Raw genomic sequence first — 25,451 nt, 5'->3', positions numbered from 1 at the left:
AGGTAGATATATGAAAATTATAAGTATCATATAAATCGTGATTATCTACGTAATCAATTTACATGAGAGACTAAAAAAATATAAAAATATATTCCTTCAGTAACGTTTAATCTTCATGACTATTATTAATATTGAATTATGTATTATTATAACCTTGTAATATACATTGTATTTTATCCCATATAAAGCTTCAGCACACTGCAAGCATAAATTATTAACAAAATATAAACATGAAATATATATTTGCAGATATATCCTTAATTTGCTCTAGTCTACGTTTACTAAATCATTAGGTATCATGTACCATTGCCACGTTTAAATTTTAAAAATTCTAATACTTTCTAAACATTAGAATTTATCCACAGTCTATTGAAATTTAGAACTCATAAAAATTATACACTTGATTACTGAGATTCCCATTCAACTACGTAACAAACTACGTCAAACAAGTTATTGGGTATTTATATTTAAAAATTTTAGGAAACACTAACAAAATCTAAATACTATTTATCTAAGGGTCTGTTTATTGCTGGATATCGTACATTTACTAAATTAATTAATATTACACAGTGTAAGGTCAATATGACCCATTTGATGTGTAATATAGAATTAAATTAAAATTAAAATGTGCAAAGGTCTACAGTACGGAGCAAATAAAAAAATACAAATTGTGTAAATTATCAGTCAAGTGCTATGTTAAACTAGTTACAATTCGAGTAGGGGGACAAACACGTAGTTCTAACTCTATTTGTTCTTTTTTGTCTGAGACGTATCGAATATGTCGTGATATAGGATTCACGAATGCCGTAAAATATAAATTAAAAGGAAGGAAAAAATAAAGATATATCAATCAAATACTATATGAGCATACATAGGCTATGTCTGTTTCGTGTATTGAAATTAATTATGCAGCATATTTTTACAGTACGATTGCAAAGCTAGCAAATCTTGTGTTATGCTCACACAACCAACCAACATAATATGTGCAATACAGGCTATACGATCTATAAAAACATCCATATATCGGTGTAGAAATGAGTTAGCAATCTCGCTGATCCTACATGTGGAAAGTTCATACGATGAACGATAACGGATTCTTCAATTAAGCCTGACATTTACGTGGTGTAGATGTATCGAAGGTGAAACAAAACAGTTACTAAGTTCAGTAACTGGTCAAAAAACATTATATAGATTTTTTTATAACCAAATCAATTTAAATTTAGAATTAATGCCTATGTTAAAAAAAATACTCGACGATTTAAAAAAGAATGGTATTCCAATTTTAAAATGTTAAAACAGCCGCTGCTTTGTTTCTCCTTGCGCGAAGCGAGGCGAGGCGAGGCGAGACGAGGCGAAACGAGGCGAGACGAGGCGAGGCGACAACAAACCTCGACGGCAGCAGGTTGGCTAGCGACAAGCGCGTCTGCTGCGCGCACGCGGAAATACACTGCAGTATGTCGGGCGACTGAGCCGCGGCGGCGGCGGAGGTCGCGGAGGCGGAGGCGGAGGCGACAGCGGGCGGCGGCGCCAGCACCAGCGGTGGCTGCTCCTCTTCCTCCGCGTACGCGCTCTCGTTCATGTTGTAAATCTGACGCATTAGCTCCAGCCGGTGGCTACGGACAATACATCGCCATGTAGCCCAGCCCCTGCTGCCCTGCGCCTCGGCACTCCGCTTTGCTGAGAGGACATGCTACCCATACCTTACACTGCGCCTCGATCATATAACCCTTCCGACTTTTGTAATTATTTGTATCGGCTTTACTCACACCTATTAAATACGAAGAATCCTAACTAATTTCGAACTCAATAAAAGCCCTTATTCTTGCGACTTTCATACTGTTTTATGCTAGTTTTTTTTTTTCAACTTCAACCTATTTTTATTCTTCTATTTAATTTTTAAAAACAGCGTAGTTGTTTTTTAAATTTATTTCCTGTTATAGATGGCAACACATGTCCTCTCATACGAATTATGATTTCGAGCACATGAATGAGAATATTTGAGAGAATTGATGAGTTTAAATATCATTATAATCCACGTTTAAACCAAGGATCACGAGTTTGTAGATTTTTTGTTGTTATCAATTTGTATTAAGAAAAAAAAAACATAAATCCAATAACATTTTAAGACTCCATACAACGTACCACAAAACAGGAATCACAATTGGTTGACGTTCGCGAACTAATACTTTTAGAACGTAGTCACAGACTAACTTTAAATCTAAATTAACTTAGGTAGGTAATAATAAAATAAATTCACACGAATGTAGTCACTGGCATTCGTCTACTATAACTAGAAACTGTTATAAATATTATATATATATTTTAATTTAAAAGGCATTTAATAATGACAAAATTAAAGTTAGAAGCGGCAACATAAACAAGCGTTATTGGGAGGTTTCACATCTCTAATCATACATTTAATCTAACAGGAAATTCTACTTACCTAAAATTATGTAATGTACATATTTATACATATATTTACAAGTATAAATAATATATTTAGTATTATATCTAAATACATATATATCTGCAATTACGAATATGAGGTAATATAGCCAACATGGCACCAGCTAAATAGGTTTAGATTAAAAAATTAACATAATGGGATAAACGATTGACATCAATAATAAATAAATATATAATAATCATAAAACAGAACAAAACGCAACCAAAGGAAAAGTAATAAAAATTATGAGAGTGACGTCATATTATTCTCATATTTTAACGTAACTAAATAAAATACAAAAGGAAATACACGCTATTTAAAATAATTGTCTATTAGTATATGAATCCTTAATAATGAATACCAAATAGTCGGTCTTCTATCTCTTTCTATTGTTCTTTTTTCTCTCTATATTTAAAAAATTAAAACTGATTTCATTAAAAAATATACAAGTATATTCTATTTTTTTAATTTCTTTGTTTATTACAAACATTTTCACCCTTTACGGTAATAATCTGCTGTTCGAAGAAAATAGGTAACGAAAATCTGGGATCACAGATCAGAACACCCAAATCCTAGCTAATTAGAATAAATCCTTGCCTCATACACGCAATTCAACGTGTCACCACGCATATGGAGGACACTAAACATAATTTTAATACGTTATACCAATATGTGCTCAATGAACATACAGTGCAAGTACTCACCGTAGCTTCTCGAGTGTCCAGTAATGCGTAGCGCCATTTTTGGTGTCGGTGACCTCGACGGCGACGACGGTAGGCGGGCAGGGTCGGTACTCATCGTCGGCGTCGTCGCGAGGCGCCAGCTCCGCCGGCAGCGGCGAGTACGGCGTGTCGGTCAGCAGGGTGAACTGGAATTGCACCTTCTTGCGCAGCTCTACGGAGATCGCGTTGGCTTCCTGTGTGCGGGAGGAAGAGAAATAATTAATTATAACACTGAGACATCATTGCAGGACATGTAGCGTCACGCGCAGTTTTTTTTCGGCCATTTTATATGTGAATACAGTAACTATTCATATATCTTGTCATACATATATCATATAGATCATACATATATCAATACGCCAGCGAAGTAATAGTAAGGTAATATCCTTCTTATATAGAAAGAGTATTGTGTCCAGTAGTAAGGTACAACGAGGTATATAATACAGTAATTAAAGTGGACACGGGTAGAAAGATCAATAAAAGAAAAGTTTTAACATTAAGTTTGTAGTTTTAAATAAAAAGTTATATCTAATTTAAAAGCAATAAAGAAGTAACAAAAAAAAAAGTGATTGAGCACGAACTAACCTTAAGGAATATAGCGTTCCCCCAGAGGTCGTCCCGGAGCGATGTGAACTGGTGATACTTCCACTTGCGGAACGCCCACGCGGCCAGTCCCACTTCGCGCGCCGACCAACACTCTGTCTCAAACAGAGGATTCACTAAAGCAAACCGGAAACGTATAGTCACCATGTGAAATTATCAGGAACAACTAGGGAAAATAGGGGCAGTAATGAGTATTTGTTATTTGCCCATAACTAGCATTTATGCCTTGTTCGGTCCATTCGATATTTACGAATCCCCTCTCTCCTCCTTTCTCATACTGTTACTCATGTCAAGATAGATACTCTTTATTGTTTCCTCCAAAGGTTTACAATAGTAAATTTATTATAAATATAAATAATTACAAGAAATAATCACAATGAGAAAACAATGGGTAACCTTATCGCTAAGAGCGATCTCTTGCAGGCATTTGGATGGAGAGGAATAATTATAAACAATTTGGTGTGATGCATGTCAAGATATCCTCCTTTCATGTTTAAGTTTTTGGAGCATCATTACTATTTATATACGAAGGACACTGACGTGGTATTTGGATGAAGGCTTTATATGACCTGCGAAACGACTCAAATAGCAATCAAATCTTTCCCCTGAAATCTGTTGTGATTAATTCCTGGTAAATTCATCACGGTGGGCCTACTGATTTGACTGTATCCTCGCCTATCATCCCTCACTGGCAATCTACCAGCGTAAGCCAATAGCGCAGGTGGGGCTATTAAACCATTAAAAATAAAACAACAGTAAAGAACTCTAAATTAATCTTTTTTTCTTTGTTCTTTATTATACACAAAAAGGTATTGCATCAGAATAATAATTAACAATTCACAAGGGCGAGCTTATCTCTAAAAGAGATTTGGTATCAAGTAACTGTAGGGAGTAATTAAAATTCCGGTAGTTTTATACGAGGTCGTAGCTAAAACATCTTTAACGTGGTTTTTTAACAGGCATTGTTTCAGTTCGAATATAACACCTTAAACCATATCTTCATGGCCATTCATGGTCATAAGCGTTCATATTTTGAATAAAAATATTTTGAGATTTATTATTATGTGAAGAAGATTCAAAGTAATAGTAAACGTATCTTACCGAATATGTCCTCGTCGTTATGGAAGTCTTCTGGTGTGTAGGAGCTGTACATTGACATGGTGACACTCTGCTCCTCTACTTGACGTTGTAGGGCGTCGATACGGGCCTCATAGTTCTACAAACATCCAAATGTCTTTGAACCAAATGATATATAAAAATAAAAAATATATGTAAAAATTTAAAAGTATGAGATTTAAAGTAGAAAAAATCATCACATGTAATTAAAAAAAAAAAGATAAAAATTGAGATTTAAAATTTAATGGTAAAAAATATATATTTAACGTAAAACAAAACATGGATACGAAAACAGGATTCAATGTAATAAAAGTATGAGGTTTAATGTGGAACAAAATGTGAATGCAGAAAATAGAGCAGGATTCAATGTCATAAAAGTATGAAGTGTAATATAGAACAAAATATGAATGTGAAAAAAAAACAAGATTTATTGTAATAAAAGTAGGATGTTTAATGTGAAAAAATATGCGATTTAATGTCGTTTCACTTAAACTTATAAGTCTACCTATGGCTTTATCTTTCCACTAAGATATTGAATATTTTTTTTTACCTTTCGCTGCTCCTCAAACTGCTGATCAGCGTGTTCCTTCTCTCTGCGGAACTGTTCCTCGAGGGCAAGGAGCCGCTTCTGCATTTCAGCTTTCAGATCAATACCCTGTTTTTCTAGCAGTTCGCATTGAGCGAAGTCCCAGTCCACATTTTCGGTGTTGCTTGCTAAATAAAGAAAATTTATTGATGTTAATTCTGATATTACTGGTAGGGGAATTTTGTGAATCTTGCTTGGGTATATTAGTACCATGAAGTAGCAATATATGTTTTCCAGTTTGGAATGAAAGATTGCTTTGGAAAATCTTATTTTTTAAAACATTCTCTGATTTAAATAATATAACGTCTTAATCCATTAGGAGCAGTCATGTTTGAGGATACCATGAGCACCAAAATAAATAATAGTACCACTTTATAAAGAGCCTAAAACTTTTCAGTAAATAAAAGAACTAAACAACTTTTTGCAGTATATTTAAATACATATATACCATATATGTATATTGACAAACAAAATAGGTACTATCATTTGTCATCACTAATAAGGCGTAAAACCTTTACTACCTTACAACCTTTTAAACCTTTACTTTTACTTTATTCGTAGTTACACAGAGAAATAATCTAGAAAACGGACAATTATGGAAGATGAATTTAATATAAACATCGCGTCATACCTTCGATCTCGCCAGTGCCCGGAGTGTCAGTGAGTTCCTTGTTGGACACGGCCTCCTCATGGCGTTGACCAGGGTGGGTGAAACGGAACACGTGGTTTTTGCCCAGGATCACACGGGAGCCGGTCTTCAGAATTATTGGCTCGGCGACCTACAAATATAAATATTGATTAAATACAACCTAGAGGTTAAAAGTCCTGCCTAACACGAATCACAGTAGAATTTGCTTTGCATAACCTGCAGTTTAATATACCTCTTGAGTTGAGGGTGTTATGTTAACAGAATAGCCTGTTTACATCGACGGGTTATATTATACAATTGCAATTTCGCATGATGATGTACAGGAAAATTTTTACTGCCTAGTCTAGTATCAACTTTATTCTCATTCACGTTGAATCTATACATATACTCTTGATGAATATGTTATTAAATCATCATCATCTTCCTACCCTTATCCGAATTATTATTTGGGGTCGGTGTAATATGGTTTTATCACAAAAATATTTGGACTATAGTTTTACGACCTGACGTCAACCCTCTTTGGGAATGCATTTGTTGGTGGTTTCCGCTACCTACGGTATGAAGGAAAGAATTGAAGAAAAAAGGAACGTTGGAAATGCGTAAAGGAATTTTTTTAATTAAAAGGAATAAAGGATTTATGTGGGAAAGGAAAGGGAGGGACACTTCAGCGGCTCGGGAGGCCGGGGTCGCATACCCGTATGCCCTTATTCTAGAATCCGACAGATTTCTAGAGAAGAACTCCTCTGACGCTGTATATGTTATTAAATAAGCTAATAAGCTAAATATCTAATACACTTATATTAATATACCTATATGTTATAATTCCCGAAATAAATGCCTTCCAATTACGACTTCTGTACTCAATATATTTCTTACTAATAACGACTTTTCAATAATAAATACATACATACATACATACATACATATCTGTCACACCTGTCTCCCATTAGGGTAGGCAGAAACAATGGAACGCCAAATGCTTCGATTCAAACAGACCTCTTTCGCTTCTTCCACATTCATCAATCTTGTCATACACGCTCGCCGGTTACGGGTATTTTTAATTTGGCCCTATATATTATTAAAAGGATTATTTTCCTTAATACATGAACACTAAGCGACGACTGTTATCACTTTCCATCAGAGTGGCCGTCACTTTATTTATCATTTCAAATAGTAGTAGCATAAACTCTAATTATAATGTTTAGTTCTTATTTCGAATACATACACAAATATTTAAAAGACGAGATGTATAAAAAAATCACTTTACCTCTCGTCCGTTGACATAGACGAGGGCGCCACGGTGCGGGATGAGGCAGATAACGCCGTCAGTGTTCTCGAAGATACAATGCTCACTGAGGATGTGTGAACCGGACAGCTGGATGTCTTGTGGCACGTTCGCCTCGGAGGTGCCCAGTCGAGTTACACCTATTAAGTTATAGGCATATTATAAATCACACAGTTCCTGAGTTGCAATTATTCTGTAATTATATCGTCGTCGATATAACAATTCGAAATCGACTATTAAAAGTATAAAAAATTACAAAAAATAATGCATGATAATAATAATAATAGTGCATAATGATTGTGTGATTGAATAAAATTCAAAATTTTTAGATTCGATTTTTTTTTGTTTATTTTTTTTTTATTTAAATTTACAGCGTTTACGTCATAATAGATCCAGTGATCTTTTTTTCTTTTTTTTTATACCACTGAGGTGGCAAACAAGCATACGGCCCACCTGATGGTAGGCGGTTACCGTAGCCTATGAACACCTGCAATACCAGAGGTATTACGCGCGCGTTGTGCGTTCTTATCACATAATGAACAAACCACACAAACTTTTAATTAGTAACCAGTATGAATACTTTTTACAGCGCTAAAATGACCAATCAGGTTTTAATGAAACTTGTTGCATATGATATTGTTTTAATTATAAATCATTTGGGCATTCAGTTCATGTCTATAGGCCATGCATGCCTTTCCATCAGGTATAAGGTCAACTTCTTTGCCGCTTCGAGTTGCATAACACATTTTGAGTTACCCGTAGGCTACTTTTTAACAAACTTACCATCCTTGATGTAGTAGATGAGACATTCGGATAGATTAGGATCTTCGTTCAGGTTGACGAGATGAGGCGTCTTCTTTGGGGAGTAGACTCCCACGGTGATACCTTCTTTCACGGCGACTCCCATCTCAGCGAAGACGGCTTCGCGTTGCACGCGGATTTGCTCTGTACGCTTTAACTTTTCCTCCCATGTCTCGTTCAGTTCTGATCGAAAGATTAATCCTTACTGATACAAACTGCTAATATTGTAAACTAACCTTTGCCTGCTACTTTTTACGCATGTATTTACAAAATAAAAAAAAAAAAACAGTGAAATAAACCACTTGTAGATAAAACATACACTAGATTTTACATTAGGCGTTTAAGAACACACTATATTAAAAAAAAAGTATCCAATTTAATATTCAGTATATCCAGTATAAACATTCAGTAGACAGACAGATAATATTTCAAAAATTATTATTTGGCACGTATTGTCTTAGTAAAATCCCTTATATTTCTTTTAAATCTTTCATCTACAAACATCGTCTAATTACAATTTTTTTATATTATTAAGAATGCAGACAAATCGTCATAGTCGTAGAATACTGACGGATCTGACAAAGATTACACATAAAGATCCGTCAGTATTCTACGACTATGATGAAATGTAGGACGCGATAGAGCAATGACGTATTTACATTTAATTTATTTATTTATTTCATACTAAACTTAATATTTTATGTTTTCATATTTATGTTGATCGTCATTCTCTCCTCTCCTCGCATAATTCTTCCTATACTTTTTACTCATTAATTCTTTATATGCGTGTATTATTTATCCAAGTTCTAAGAAATTGCCAGAGTGCAGTGGCAGATATGATTTACTGGAATAAGTCTTGGATCCGCGTTCTCTCAGTAAGGTCAATTTAGAAAACGAAGCTTTGTAAATTAACCCGGGTCTAGGTTTTTGTATACCCAATATGTTCATTGCCCTGTATTCAACTCACATGACATGATTGCGTAACGCTAGTTATTATTTGTTACCTTTTACCGCTTTAACTCCTTAACATAAATAATTTTCATAAAAAATACCAGTTCAATCGTAAACAGTTGTTTTAAGTACTGAACCGATTTTGATAAAACTTCTATGTGAGACCAATCTAAAAGGTAAAAAAGGATTTTTTTAAATCGGTTTCTAATTGACTGAGTTATGCGGTAGCAATCATATAAATAAAACAAATTGAGAACCTAATATTTCTGTGAAGCCGATTAAAAACAATCTTCAAGCAATTTACCACATACACAGTATTTAGCATGAAAAACTACATTGTAAATAGATTGTTTTTATATAGCTACCACCAGTATAGAACCCATCAAGTACCAGCAATAAGTTTCTCAGAGGCCTGCAGCTGGTCGACCGCCTCCTCGGCTATGGTGGTGGCCGCCCGCGACAGCTTCGGCGAGAGTACTTCAGCCTCGCTCTTCTTGCGTACCGGCGACGACGCCTCTGCTGTACCAAACAGTTAATTGTTTTATTAGACACAGTCAAGCTATAATACAGATTTGACCAATCGTAGATATCTTAATGTGAGTATAGTGTTATTTGTTGTTTATGTAATAATTGAATTTATATATATATACTTCATATCATACATCCTAATGTAATATATGTTTAGTGTTGTTTTCTGTAACTTCATACCAGTTATTATATTTGTACAGTTATTCTCTGCTTTGCATCCTTTTAAATATAAACATGCAAGTTCGTTTGCACTCAATCAACCGTCAAGAAGTAGTATTTATTACAATTGTTTTTAGAATGGAGTATACTGAATGGACATATTTACTTTTAATCTCGACCAATCAACGAATCCCGGTCACGCGGATGAAGTCACGGGTAAAACCTAGTTACGTTCTATACTATAGTGAGGTCTATTTTGTCTATACATTAATACTAATAGTATTAGCAGCGATTACATTTAAAACGTTGAATTCCGTACCAGACAATGTTTTTCGACATTTAATTTTCTACACGGACCACATAAAATCTTCCAAATATGTCTAAAACTGCTATTTCTGTTTTCGAAGCAAAAAAAAATATTGTTAAACTCAATATCTATTAGTATTGCAAACTCAATATTTCAAGATTATTCCGAGTTCTAAATTCAAATATTTTTAATATGAATATAATACAACATCTCATTGGTCATTGTTATGTGTGTGTGTATACATGTGTGGTGTATTCACTAATAAAGTAACTTTTTTACGGAACAAAGTGCACTTGTATTATATGCATAGATATATCATTGTGTGACATTCATTATTAAATGACATATGACACATTCACCACAAGACAAGAGTGTAGAGACACCACGTATACCTGACAATGATAAAATACTCTATTTCCTATTATTTATTACCCACACCACTGTTATTGCGGTAATTATAATAATGATTACCATAGTGCAGTACTATAATGCTATAATTTGCAAAGATATCATAAAATATACCCAATCACCACCAAACCCTTTCTAATGTATATATAATATATTATGACAAATATACAAGAAGCTAATTCATACTGACATTAAAAATAAATTCGACACAGATATAAGAAAAACATGCATGACTGTTGAAGCTAGGCAGCCTTTGTTTCTTACTGCATAAAAAACAAAGCTATCCGTCCGCGACCTTAGCTGAGTTAATATTAAACTTTCCTTTTGTTTCACTATTTATTCGAAATTTTTTCTTCTCCAATTCAATATTTTCAAGTCTTATTTTTTCTTTTGCCAATAACCCCATCAAATAATGGACGCGAACGGCAAATGTCATACCCGCATAACACAACTGAGCATATCAAAATAGTTATTAATATTTTTTTTAATAATACTAATTAAAACTTGTAATGTATATGTATATAGGAATAAACAGAAATTATTAGCATCTCTTTAAGAGACCTTTCTATCAGCGAAATTGAATATTTTCCACAAAGAAATATGTTTTGAAAAAGATATACATGTTTCGAAAAATGAAAAAAAAAAAAAACCAGTTGACCGTACATAACGTTCATAATTTAAAAGCTGAACGAACGGGCTGATTTTTTTTAAAATTTATTTATCAACCCATGTTTCTTTGGGAAAAATACTCGCTATTTCACTAGTAAAATACTCTATATATTGATGTAGTATAAAAAAAAATACTGAGATGCTCAGAATATTTACCATGAGCGTCAAACATAATAAAAAGATCCAAACATCACAATTTTACACAATATTATATAATCTTACGTAATAGATATTTACAAATTGCACTTTGGCACTCTTGGTAAAGTTTAAATTTAGTTGTATTACACAGAGCGATAAATATTATTATGTATGCAGTTTGTGAATATAGTAATATTCTTTTATAGTATACAGTGTACCAACACCAATAAAACAAGCGCATATACAAATAAAAGTACACTCCGTTTTACATATTTTTATATGTACTTTATAGTGAAGTGATTACGATATATATAAATAATATATATCTATATGCCTACGAACGCCACAAGCTGGACAAGGGTGCAAAATAAATTGCTTTTTTTTTCGTTTATATGACGGGTTGCCAGAGAAAGTTCCAAATGTTCAGACATAAATTGTTTTAATTTTTTTTTGTGTCTGGCAACCCTAAATCAAGATGGAGGCCAAGCGTACAGGTGGGGTGTACAGATGCAAAATGCGTAAGCCTCTTCATAACTTTACTTACTGATAGGCGGTTCTTTCTTTTCATAAACGACTCTACCGTCTGGTCCTAGTTCGTGTGGGTTTTTGAAACAAAAGTTCATATTTAGTATCAATTAGAATACTATAGTAGTATACAATTGTGGCGTTTCGATTAGCAAGTTGACCACTAACACAGTTACAAGACGCTCTATCTGATCACATGACGTCTAAACATCCTATAACAAACTGCACAACGTATACACTACGCCGAGGTCGACCGTGTAAATTGACATTATATTATTAATGTACACAACTATTTAATTTTCTATTTACACAACACTTCTACAAACAATACTTACTGTCTTATATACTATATCTATAAGATATACTTATAGTAATAATATTAATAAGATTACAAAAACATATGGCGTTAAACTAGTCCGTGTCAACGTAATCCCCCTTAATAGATGCCTACAATTTTTTAATTATTTTCTTATTTTTTTTTTAACGCCGTTCATAGTCATGATATTTCTGTACCAGTGTTGAAAAGATTTGTCAAATAAATTTAGTGGAAGCATTTACAGTTTATAAGGACTTCCCATGACCAACTTTTCATCAATTTTGTCTTTTCTTATTTATTTATCTACCTTTATTTCCCCATCGTTCCTATATTAATATTTATCGGCATCCTATTATAAAAATCGTAATTTTCTACAAAAACCGATAATTAAAAGACCGATTATTTCCGTCGACAACTCCAATGTGGTCAATTTACATGTCGACCGTGGGTAACACATTGTACTAGGCCACAAGAAAGGTATAGGGCGACAGAACATACCTTCTTCGACTTCGATTCCTTCCGCCTTGAGTAGTTCGCGCAGTTTGAGTATCTCTTCTTTGAGTTCGCGGATGAGTTTAGCGTTGGCGTCTTCATTGACGACCGCTTTGCATACGATCTGTTTGGCGCGGTCTGCATATCTACAAGAATAATATAAATATTTAATAATTATAACTTTTTAATCATTAATAATTAAAGTGATCATATGATTGCGCGATTTGTATGAAAAGTTGAAAACTTATCTATACTTATAATAAATCTATAGCGAGGTCAATTTTGTACATGAAATATATTTCCAAAATAACTATCAGGGGGTGATTAGTGATACATACTGATACCAAAAATGCAATCAGTAAAATTTTTGTCTGTCTGTCTGTATGTTCGTTATAGAAACAAAAACTACTCGACGGATTTTAACGAAACTTGGTACAGTTATTCTTCATACTCCTGGGCAGGTTATAGTATACTTTTCATCACGCTACGATCAATAGGAGCAGAGCAGTGAAGGGAAATTTATCTGTTACATCAAAACCACTGAATCATGAGGAAGGACATAGGCTACTTATTTTACGAAAAACGACGGAAACGCGAAAAACAGCTAGTTTTGAATAAGTTTTTAGGGAAAATTAGTTAATCTTATGACTAATAAAATCTCTAATAAGGTCTCATTTTGACCCTGTATATCTTCATGATAAGACGAGAAAACTAAGTTTTCAAAGTTAGAAAATAATTTACTTAAGATATTTTTAATAATAATTGTAAGAAGTTATTACGTATACGATAAATAATTAAAAAAATATTATAAAAGTGCCAAGTTCACAGATTATGCTTTTGTATTTTTGTAAATACATCTTTGGTATTATTTTATCTGTGTTAAGTATTTATGAAACACCGTTATCAAAGGGCAATTTTTACATTACCAATTCTCGGATATGGAGTAACATTATTAGTTATTAATACCTGAGCGTGCTGAGCGTCTCGTCGAAATTGATGTCTGCCGGCGAGATGGCCGCAATCATGGCGGTCTTCGAGTTCCCGCCCAAATTCTCGCGCAGCAGCCATGTCAGCACCGAGTCACGGTACGGAATGAAGTCGGCTTTCTTGGACTTTTTATTCTTCGAAGCCTGTGGTTTAATATTTTAATATTTACTGTTTAATGCAAGTACATTAATACTTATTTTAAGCAGGAAGCAATGACTGTCAAAGAACTTCACAAAAAACGGCCAACCTTTAGCTGAGGGGTACTTTATTTTAAACTAATCGCGTCATTTTTCGGTACTGCAAGTAGTAACTGTAACATTTTGTTTCTCCTATTCAAACATATTATCGGATCGCATAACTTTACGTGTGGTCTATGATACAAATGTATTTACAGTAAAATAAAAAAAAAAGTTCAGCGACTTATGGTAAAGCGTAAGGAGAGACACTCCATCTAGATATTATCGATCCAAGTCCACAACTATTAGTTTTGATCTTTTACACAACGTTTTACGATTTTTTTTTTTTTGTAAAACCGATTACAAATTGTTACACTAATCCGTAACCTATTATAGTATGTTTTTGTAACGTAAAAACTGAGGAACACACACAAAACTTACCGACTAAACATTTCCAAAAGAAAGGCACGCAGTGAAAATAATACATAAAATATATTTATCTACTTGTAATAATACTTCTATATTATTCATTAGCCAAGCTATTTACTGTGCAAATGTATTATCAAGAATTAATAAATAGTATCCACATGTATTTTTTTGTCTTAGTATGTAATTTAAAACAATACATTTATTACAAATATTTTTTGTAAATTTATGAATAGGATATACAACATCTAGCTAATAATAATAACTTGAAGTATACTTATAAGTTCTTATTATAGCTTGAAGCATACTCATAAGTTCTTAACTCACCAATAATAAAATTTAAGGAATTACAATTAACAACATTTACAAAACTACTCCCTTGTCTTCTAATGAGTAATAAATAAAAATAATAAGTACTGCCATCTGATCGGTTTTAAATACAAACCGCATAATGTCACTTATAACTATATTTGTGAAATGTTACATTCATAATTGATCGTGTTCCACAAACAAATCGAGTCATACTAGCAGAATTTGATAATTTCCTTATTAGAAATAATTTTGTTTATGTAAATAAGATCTTAAAATTGAAGAATAAAATAAGATTTTGCATCACGAAAAGCCTTATTATGCATGAACCCAAAATGTTTAATAATTGAATCGTGTTTCACCAAAACAAAACTTCTATTGTGTGACAAAACCAGTTATTTTAATTACAAAGCTAAACCACTGAACCGATTTTGATATAATTTCTATGGGAACATTCTGTAAGTACATATAGGATATAGATTTAGATACAAAAAAATATTTTCTAAATTGGTTTATAATTAATGAAGTTATAAGGTAACAAACCAAAAAAAAAAAAAAAACGAAATAAGAACTTCCTTTTTATTAAAGTCTGTTGAAAGCAATAACTCTTTTGGAAATAAGAATTGTCAATAACTGAGTTATAAAAAAATCCATAATTTTTTGTTTTTATTATCATTATTTGGCTATATATTTAGATCCTTGATGTCAAGTAAAAGGTGCAAACAAATTTACCATCCAAAATTACAAATTATAATAATAGTACTTACGATTTCAGCTAAAGCTGAAATGACCTTCCCGAGCGTTGTGAGGGACTTGTTGATGTTGGCTCCCTCTTTTAGCCGTGTGCCCTTAGCACCAGTGGAGTCGGCTCGCTCAGAGCCAGCCAAGTCCACCAGAGATATTTTTGACACCTGTCAACAATAAATTAAAATGAAGCGACAGAAAATAGAATATTGTTAAAATATTATGGAAAATTTTTACATAACAAAAACATTTTTTTATTTCTATTATCTAATTTTCATTTTCATTACCATTTATTATTTCACCCTTCATTTATTCCCTATGTGTTGACCCTGTATGACCCTGATAATTTTAATATTATTATTTTTACACAGTATTTATGGTACTAAAACAATACGTGTGTGTAATTTAAGTGAATAAAGACTATTATAGTAGATAGGTATATAAATACATAATTTTTAAAACTTTAATCCTATAATAATAAACATGAATATAATTACGAAAAATTTTAAAAGAAATTTTACACCAAATCACATATCCATCGTAAACTAAACTATAGTAAACTACGAGTAATATCTTCTTAAAATTAAGATTAAGGCCAGCTATCTTAATTTTGTAGGATCAAACAATCATCATTCCAAGTAGTAGGCCATTACGTGATTGTTACAATGATGCTCATGACGAGGCTGATGATGAAGTACCAAATAAGTACCTTTTCAGACATGAGATCCGTGGTTTTGTCGTGTCGCTGCTGTGTGAAGAATATGGTGAACACGGCGTGAGAACGGGACGAGGTCTCGTTCATGTTGGTAGCTGCTACCGTCCTGGTACAAACAAACAACATTTTTAAATACGAATATAAAGTCTTGTGTTAACAACTATAAGAAATTATACGAGAACATTAAATATATCAATCAGAAGTACAAAATATACATAAATAAATATGCTCACGACTGTAATCCCTAATGTAGTAACCAGAAATATGTTGCCCTTATGATGAATGTAACATAATAGCAATATATCTCTGATATCAATATCCTCACATGTAGCTGAACATTTTTCAATTCAATCTGTTATAGAACTAGGAAATAAAATAATTAAATTGGAAATTTTATTTATGGCGGCCAGTATCAAGCATACGATCTTTATGAGGTATAAGATGTCTTTATTTTATTTTAAACCTATTCCAAAATTGACTGGTATCCTTGCAAGTATCCAGGATTAATCCAGATTAGGGGCCAGGATCCTCCTAGAAGATAATTCTAAATACGCTAATGAATGTCTATATAGTGACTGCATAGAACTCTACATTACTAGAGCTGTTAGTAGTGGAGAGGATAGAAAAAGCGATATATAACAACAAGACAGTGTTTGATATTCCAAGTACAAAATAATATTTCCCGGTGTTAATTATAAATTAACTGAATATATGTAAATTACATACCTAGCCTTATTGCCTTCATCAATAAGGTCGTATATATCCTGGTAGGAAGTGACCGCGAGTTTACTCAGATCCTCCACGTAGGGTCCGAGGGCGGGGTGTTCGCGGACACGTAGGTTACCTTTGTTCTTTGGATTGAGCAAGTCACGCACACGCTCGCAATATATCTCCATATAGGACACTTCCACCTGGCGGACATAAATATTAACAAGGTAATATTAAGAAAATAAATATAAAATTAACAATTAGCAATCGACCCCTTTGCACGAATAGAAAGTAAATTATTTTTTAATATAAAATTCAGTCAATCTTCGTCATCATCAAAATATCGGCCGTTAACTGTCCACTGCTGAACATAAGCCCTATTAGGAGTCTTTGCCAGTAGTTGCAGGCTAGTTGACAACCATAGTTAGTCTTTGATGATGTTTAAAGTGAGACGCTGCTGCCCATCCCTCGATCATTAAGTTTACCAGTCCATCTTATTTGCTTATAACGTAGCTTTCTATATATAGGTAAAAGAGTTTTTAAAACAGTTAAGTACTTTTTAATATAAAAATTATAAAATTTTTCCTCTTTAAAATATCTGTTTAGACATGTGGATTGAAAATAATTAACGTTACGACTAGTTTATGTTAGTATAAAAATCTGAGTTTTCAAAACCAACCACTAAAGGCGCAGCTACGTTGTAAGTACAATATTATGGTTTGTTTCAATTCTTAGAACTACTAAAAATGTAAACAATCTAAGAGTTGTCCTGAGCGTAAGACATACTGCTCTGTCTGCTGAAGTCCAATAATAGTATAAAAATTAATTGAATGTTTCAAATTTGTTACTAATTTCATTTTGATCATTTCTGTAGTAACTAACGTAAGTAAATCGATCTTAAACTCTCACTAGAAATTCTGGTGCATTCATTTTCGTGAAATAAAAAGATAAGAATCCTTCACCTGTGCATATTCTTAAAAGCGATGAGTGCAAGATATATTACCGAGTATTTGAGATCATCGGCGGTAGTCTGTCGGATACGGCGGAACAGGTCCTTGCATATTTGTGGGATGATACCTTCTTGCCCGTCTTCGCCACGACCCATCATTGTATACGATTTGCCGGCACCCGTCTGGCCGTATGCGAATATGCAAATATTGTACCCTGAACAGAAATAAAGGTTCATTTGAATGTTAAAATAATTCAAACACATTAGAAAGAATTATTTCGTATATGGAAATAAACATTTTATGTAAAAGACAATAGATTTGTAAATAGAAAATCAATACTTGAATATTATATACTACTAGCTGACCCCGTAAACGTTGTTTTACCACTTATTGCGAAATATAAAAATCGCGATTAAAATACAGGGGTTGATCGTAAAACGATAAAAATTTAAAGTTGTATATATTTTTCAATGCTAAATCATATTTAAATAAAAATAAAAAAAAATTGTCAAAACAATAAAAAAAAATTTTTTAGGGTGGGTCACCCTTATCATTGACGGGTATGAAAAATAGATGTTGGCCGATTCTCAGACCTACCGAATATGCACACAAAATTTCATGAAAATCGGTAAAGCTGTTTCAGAGGAGTTTGGTAACAAACACCGTGACTCGAGAATTTTATATATTAGATAAGTACTTATTTCTACCGTTCTTTATCCTTTCTAAATAAATTTGCATTGTCAACACAATATACGATATTCACACGACGTAAACAATAGTTTCCTTGTGTCCTAAACAAACAGAGAAAAGTCCGTTACCCAGAGTGACGTGTAACAAATTCGGGCTCGTGTTAATATTAATGTAATTCTGTACAGTTGCAATAGAAATTCTGTGTATTATCTTAACAATTGTAATTTCTTTATTTGGATTTCACTTTATATTATAAATATTATTATTGTACAATATATACAAGTGGTATTGAAATTGTAAACTATTTCAAAAAGGTGGTTTTCCCTATAATTTTGATCAGACTTATTTTTTGATTGGTTGTACTATCCGATTTTGATAATTATTTTCGTAATTAATAGTCTTCGTACACATGCGTGTGTATTGTGCTTTAATCTCCTAGTATAAATAGAAGAGATTCTATGAACATTTTAGGATATTTATCTCTCAGGATTAGTGCCAAGTGAACACACTGGAGATATTTTCTCTCTCAGAATTAGTGACACATTGTACCTATTCCTTAGATAGAGTGTCTCCATAAAAATGCTTCAAGAAAAACGGGTCAACCTTTTTATACAATTTAGCGTGATAAATAATTACAAGTGTTTCGTTTATAACTTCTATATTTATTTTGTCTTATAATTTCTGCATCTTTTTAATGCGTTAAAACTCATTTTATTTATTAAATAATACGTCAAGATACATGTCATGCATAAGTATATAGAAGACTAATAAAAAAAAAACGAGTTAGCTAATTTGGCAATTAGCTGACAAAAAATTGACCCGTTTTGAGGCTCGAGACTCTATGTTTATAATCTAAGACCTATTCATACTCAGTTACTACGCGGAAGAAGAAAATAATCTCATAGATGTAATCACATATATTAAGTTTGAAAGTGAACAGGCAATGCAGACGTTTGCAATCTTACGGTAAAATATCTCATAACATGTCAACCACAACATTATTACTTAACAACTTGGTAACTTAAGCAATCCAACACATTACTATCACAAAATCTCTGTAATAAACGCATTATTTTGCTTACATGTTAATGTCTGTGCTGTTACGTGAATCAGATATTGTTGTGAAAGTTTAAAATAAAAAAAAAAAAGGCAACAATAAAAATTCACCCTTGGATATAATAACAAACACTAACACTCATCGTCATCATCATATCAGCCGTTAATTGTCCACTGCTGGACACAGGCTTCCCCTTATTGGTACCCACGGAAAAGAAGGAGGTGGCCCATTCTATGCCGAGACCAATTGGCAGTTTTAATACTGCACATAGTTTTTTTTTTTTTTTTTAAACAGGAAAGGTAAACAATCTGACAGCCCATCTTGTAGAAAGTGGCCAAGTCTACAGATAAGAATAAATAGAATCACGGGCTTATATGTATAATAGATAAAATATCACGCCCATGGTACTCCTCCTACGCTACCATCCTATGCGTTCACAATCAATAAGTTCACTTTTACAGCGAAGATAGCCGTTTGGCGGGATACAAGTACTAGTGCAACTAAGGTAACTTGTAGAAGCATTAATTCCTTATTGTACCACAAACAAAAATGTACAATGATAATTAGATAATTCAAATGAAATACAGTTGCATAAAGTACAATTTTCAATTATTATGATTTATATTGAAAGAGAAAAAATTTGCATTATCTTTATTATTATTAATTATTAGAAACTTTATATGTTTCTTGCAATGATTTAAGAAATAATGATTTCGAATGTCATCAATTATTTAACTTATTATTTTTAAATTTAAGTGCAAATAAAATTTACTCACCATCGAAAGCATGTTGTAACATCTCCTCTCCGATGTCCTTGTAGACCATAATTTGGGAGGAGAATTCCGGATCATTTGGCTGGAAAGAAAATTTGTAATTATTGTATTGAATTTGTGTAAATCCTTACTTAATAATATTATAATGTAAAATAAAGTCTATTTACTACCTATTGGCACCGTAAAGGCACACTTAATAGAAGCAGACAGAGATTTATATTGATTATTATTATTTCATGTTTTAGTAATGAGATATTTAAAACCCCAGCATTATATTAACGAAGTATCAGAAACCCCTGATTTGATCCTATTAAATTCCCTTACATATTGGAGATACTGCGTCACAACTTTCCATCGATCCAGTCGCACAAAATACATTACAATGTACATAAATTGTTACAAAACATAATAATTGTTCACAAAATTTATGTTATTATATCTTAAAATCTCGTCTACCCACATCGTGCCGACGCAAGCCGCCGAATAAATTTGAATAAATTGCTACAATTCTCGAAATTCTCTCGTTGTAATTGCAAATTAGGTAAAAGCTTTTTGGTCTTGAAATTAATTAATATATATCACTTGTTGATTTTTTTATATGTATTTTCATGATACAAATGACCAAACTCTGATTTCGAAATACCAAACGTATATATATATATATATATATATATATATATATATATATATATATATATATATATATATATATATATATATATATACATTTACTAATTTTGAAAATAGAATTACTTTCAGTCAATAATAAAAGAATTTCTGAAAGGATCATGCATGTTCCAATATCGATAATTCATTTTTAACCGACATCAAAAATATTATACACTAATAACCTGCTTTTGTTTGTTTGTGACGAAAATTTAAAATTAATCAACAGAGAAATTGAAAATCTGCGGTATATGCCATGCTTGTGGTTTGTCGCGATTAGAGCCTGAAACCGTTTTGTGCAATTACCGGTACCAGACAAATGTGTAATGCAGTTTACATATATTGTAATAAATTTATCGCAAACTATTACGGATATTTATTGTATAGAGCTGTATGTATAGGTATATGAGATCTTAGTGACAAAACGTGTGTGTACTTCGTTCCTACTATACTCGTCATAACCCGTCTATAATCTAAACAAATCTTTGATAATAACAAGTATTTTGATCTACCTCTATATACAAATTCATACTAGTAAACAAGTGTAAACAGGACAACACAGAAACCATAGACCCCGCAAACTGATAATCCAATAATCGCGTTGCGGCTAATACCAATATGGCGGTCGTCCAAAACAAGCAATGGCGGGGCCAGCTGGGCGATTGGCGGGAAATCTTATTATCAAGCGCTGTCGATATTATTGCCCGATTTGTGCTATCATTTACTGTAATGGCGGATATATTGTATTTATCTATCGGAATATAATCGAAATAGTTACTAACATAACTACAATATCAAATAATTTATTTATATTCTTTGTATTATAACAGTCGCGAGTGACGAGTTATTAGAATCATAGAAAAAATATTTACTATAAAATGAAGCATTTGAAATAAAATTATACACAATACTCTCTCGGTCTCGGTGTTGCAACGAGTGGAATATAGCTAAGCAACTTTTATGTTTTTGTAGTTTACAAATCAGCGCTGTCAAAGGATTTTTCACTTCTACCCAATTTTTTATCTCTAAACTGATGTAATTTCCTTCACTTTTCAACCAACTTTAAAAAAGAATGAGGTTCTTAATTTTTATTTTTTATGTTTATTATCTTACAACTTCTTCAATTATAAACCAATTTAGAAAATGTCTTTTGTTGTCTGAAAGAATATACTATGGGATTGGTTTCATACAAATTTTATCAATATTGGCTCAATTAAATCAAAGTAACTGGTCTTGTCTCGACTGAAGTTGGTGTTTTTTTTTTTTTTGTGGAACATAATTTTAAATTATACTCAATCCCAAACTTTTGCCCGTTTTCACTACATATAAAAACGACTGTTACGAGCCACAAAAAAGAATCTCTCCAATACGCAGGCCTTTTACCATCCTAGCTACTATTCTGTATACTGTGTGACTCTATACATAGTTTCATCATCAACATATCAGCCGTAAACTGTCCACTACTAAACAGAGGCCTCCCCATAAGAGGGGTTTTGCCAGTAGTTGCCACGTTTGGCAGGTGGGTTGGCAATTGGCTTTTGGTGATGCTTTAAGAGGGGCGCTGACGCCTCTCGACTATTAAGTTCCCTTTCTAGTCTCTTTACACAGTTAACAATTTCCAAAACTCCCAAATAAATTAACCAAATTTTTGCACACCCATTTCATTTTTCTCCAAGAATTTAATTTCTCTAAATTTTCCCAAGACAAAAATTTATTAGACAGGCGAAACAAAACAAAGAATATGGTTGATTTTGAAGTACATTTCATTAGGAGTGGTTGAGACATTAAAGCGTCACAAGGTTATTTATGGAAATTAGAATGGGAAACAAACTGACGGCCCACCTAATGGAAAATGGTAACCGTCGTCTATAGACGTGAATAGTAACATGGATAAGTATACTGTGTCGCCCATGATAAAATCCCTCATGCAAAAATATTTTATAATTTGTATAAAAACGGATTATGGTATGTTCTCAAAATAAATAAATAAGTATTACTTACGTTGTGTGACCAATATGAAAAATCAAAGTTGAAGCTCTTAGCGCTGTCCTTGGTGCCGGGTGGTGCTTTTGGATTTTGTATAACTGAAACAAAAACATTAAAATATTAATTGTTAATTCAAAGAACATGACCACAGCGCATTATATATTTACTTATACAACAAAAATATTAGCATATTAGTTACAGACAACACGATAGAGGATAGTGTCAATATCAGTTTTCGCTTATAAACAATTTATCACAATAGATCCTCATTCCCAAATCTCAACTATAACAAGTATTTTTTTCAATGGATGATAATGAAATGGTAACCCCGCCTGCGCTAACGGTATACGCTGGCGGGGCACCAGTGAGGGATAACAGATGAGGATGAAAGGGTAGGTCAGTTAGCCCACCGTGATGAATTCAGCACGATAGTTTCCAGGGGGACCGCGTGGAGGTCGACCTGATAGGGTATATTGCTAGCAATGGGACTGATAATCCGCATCACTAACAATCCTTTCCCCCCAAAACTATAACAAGTAATTATTACTTCTTAAAATATCGATAGTCACATTTGAGTTGACTGATTTAGATTTGGTGTACAAAATGCAATCGGCCAGGACAATTGTTCAAGTGCTAGGGTAACTTATAAAACTGAAAACTAACTTTCAACATATTCTATTAAATTGATACTCTATCGGATAGACTACCACAAATTGTATAGTAGCAGTAATGTGCATTTGACGTCTATTTAAGGTTGATTATTTGACTCCAATTTGTTTGCATCAAACGTACTGTTATTTCATTGACTCGATAAACAGTTATAATTGTGGACTTACGCCCACAGCAGGGGTAGTCTACTCCTTTAACTGATAACTAAAGTATGAAATTACGATAAAAATGTATAGTGTCATAAAATCATCATAAAAAATAACGTCTTGTTTTTATAATACATTTGCGCTGCAAGAGCTCAATCTGTCGCGACGTATCGACCGTAGTCGACGCCGCGCCGCCGCGGCGCGCCACTACATTAGCCTTGCAGCTCTACTCTGATAAAATCAGGCCAAAAATGATAGAAATATTATGCAAAATAAAAAATCACTACTACATTTTCCCTGCAAAATTAACTAGGTGTAAGTAATTGATCTAAGAAATATGAGCATTTCTAGTCATCCGAGTGTACTTTCGTGATCAATTTTATACTTTGTTTTTAAGTTTAAGATAGAAAAGATAAGAAATAACTTATCTTGTTATGGAAAAGTATTAAGTATAATAGCTATAATGGTAGAAGAAGACCTAAAAGTACATGGATGGACTGTTTGAGTACGATATGGCTAAAATCGGAGTAAATGGGGGAATGATTGTAAAGAGAGATAAATGGAAGAGGAAAATATATTATCCCATCCCAAACGATTGAGACAAGGGCAGGAAGATGATAATGATGTTCTTCTAGTCATTAGCAAATAATTTTCTTGCCAAATAACAAAAAACAAAAAATATATGCTAACCAATACACATGATGATCATTAGTAGCACGAACATGTGAAATTAGTGCGTGCGATACTGATATCATAACATAATATAAATACACGTATAGGTTACCGGCACTATATAATTTTACAAGGAAGTAATAACAAGTGAAGAAAATAAAATCAAAATGGAAACCAAAAATATATTGTGATAACACGAATGATAACAACACAATTCCTAATAGAGATAAAACTAAGAGTACTTGATAATTATAACCAACTTATTGAAATACGAGTATTGATTCTAAAGAGATACCGAAAGAAGTGAACTGAATTACTTTGACCAAGATCTTCTTTTTTCAAATAATTCGAATAATCTTTCAAACTTTTATTTACAAATAACATTCCAAACATCCAATATTATTTCCACGTCATATCATGATTTGAAAGAGTAACTGTTAAGTTTCTTGTGGGCTCTTCTCAACAGATAATAATTTTTCGAATACTGCATTAAAAAAAAAAAGATTTAAAAGTGGTTGTATAGAAGTCTATTTGAATAAAAATTATTTGAATTTATATTGATTTTGGATCGCCAATGTATAAGTATTAGTTCTATTACAACTAATATTTTAAAAGGAAAGAATTTTTTTGGAACAAAGATTGTGATTGCTGATTCGTGTTAACTGTTTACACAATATTCAAGCATCTAAACAATTATATTTCCATAACAACACAATGCCATATTTTAAAGAATCAAAATGTTATTCGTATTTCGTATTAAATTTCTGCCTCCCTTATGTTCCATTTCATCCGGCGTTATTTACTATTTTCATTGCTGTACTGGTATTAAAGAGATTTTCCAGGACCTGCAGTTTACTTTACGGCTGAGCAATCAACTGAGTGCAATGCAATTTTAAAGTGCAGACGACGACCATATTCCCCATGGGAATGTCAGATAAAATATTATTTTCGCATTTCTCTCTATTTTCCATGAATCTGTCGAATCGTTCAGATTTGTAATTCTAGATGGGATGAGGGTAGTTAGAAGTATTAAAGGCTTTTGCTGTGTCAACGTAACATTAGACTTGCCCACATTT

The 25,451-nt window shown here is 32.7% G+C and overlaps 1 protein-coding gene across 15 annotated transcripts in view; it reads right to left on the bottom strand.

Annotated features, from left to right (window-relative positions):
* Positions 1 to 25,451, bottom strand: part of LOC113516231 (kinesin-like protein unc-104) — a 133,472-nt gene that overhangs the window by 21,596 nt on the left and 86,425 nt on the right. For 6 of the 15 annotated variants that reach the window (XM_052895139.1, XM_052895143.1, XM_052895148.1 and 3 more), the window contains 18 exons: positions 22,904 to 22,986; positions 20,240 to 20,318; positions 17,770 to 17,930; positions 16,785 to 16,969; positions 16,053 to 16,164; positions 15,367 to 15,510; positions 13,668 to 13,831; positions 12,708 to 12,847; positions 11,913 to 11,957; positions 9,550 to 9,678; positions 8,191 to 8,391; positions 7,390 to 7,547; positions 6,105 to 6,252; positions 5,438 to 5,601; positions 4,873 to 4,987; positions 3,754 to 3,887; positions 3,151 to 3,362; positions 1,389 to 1,613 (listed from right to left, as the gene is read on the bottom strand). In XM_052895139.1, coding sequence (XP_052751099.1) covers positions 1,389 to 1,613; positions 3,151 to 3,362; positions 3,754 to 3,887; positions 4,873 to 4,987; positions 5,438 to 5,601; positions 6,105 to 6,252; positions 7,390 to 7,547; positions 8,191 to 8,391; positions 9,550 to 9,678; positions 11,913 to 11,957; positions 12,708 to 12,847; positions 13,668 to 13,831; positions 15,367 to 15,510; positions 16,053 to 16,164; positions 16,785 to 16,969; positions 17,770 to 17,930; positions 20,240 to 20,318; positions 22,904 to 22,986 — 2,599 coding nt within the window. The remainder of the gene's footprint in view (positions 1 to 1,388; positions 1,614 to 3,150; positions 3,363 to 3,753; positions 3,888 to 4,872; positions 4,988 to 5,437; positions 5,602 to 6,104; positions 6,253 to 7,389; positions 7,548 to 8,190; positions 8,392 to 9,549; positions 9,679 to 11,912; positions 11,958 to 12,707; positions 12,848 to 13,667; positions 13,832 to 15,366; positions 15,511 to 16,052; positions 16,165 to 16,784; positions 16,970 to 17,769; positions 17,931 to 20,239; positions 20,319 to 22,903; positions 22,987 to 25,451) is intronic. The other 9 variants (XM_052895142.1, XM_052895152.1, XM_052895151.1 and 6 more) reach the window with 6 other exon arrangements.

Source organism: Galleria mellonella, unplaced genomic scaffold, assembly GCF_026898425.1.
Source record: "Galleria mellonella isolate WM207_F2 unplaced genomic scaffold, CSIRO_AGI_GalMel_v1 utg266, whole genome shotgun sequence".
Lineage (NCBI taxonomy): Eukaryota > Metazoa > Arthropoda > Insecta > Lepidoptera > Pyralidae > Galleria > Galleria mellonella.
This window is presented reverse-complemented; position numbering and strand designations above follow the sequence as displayed.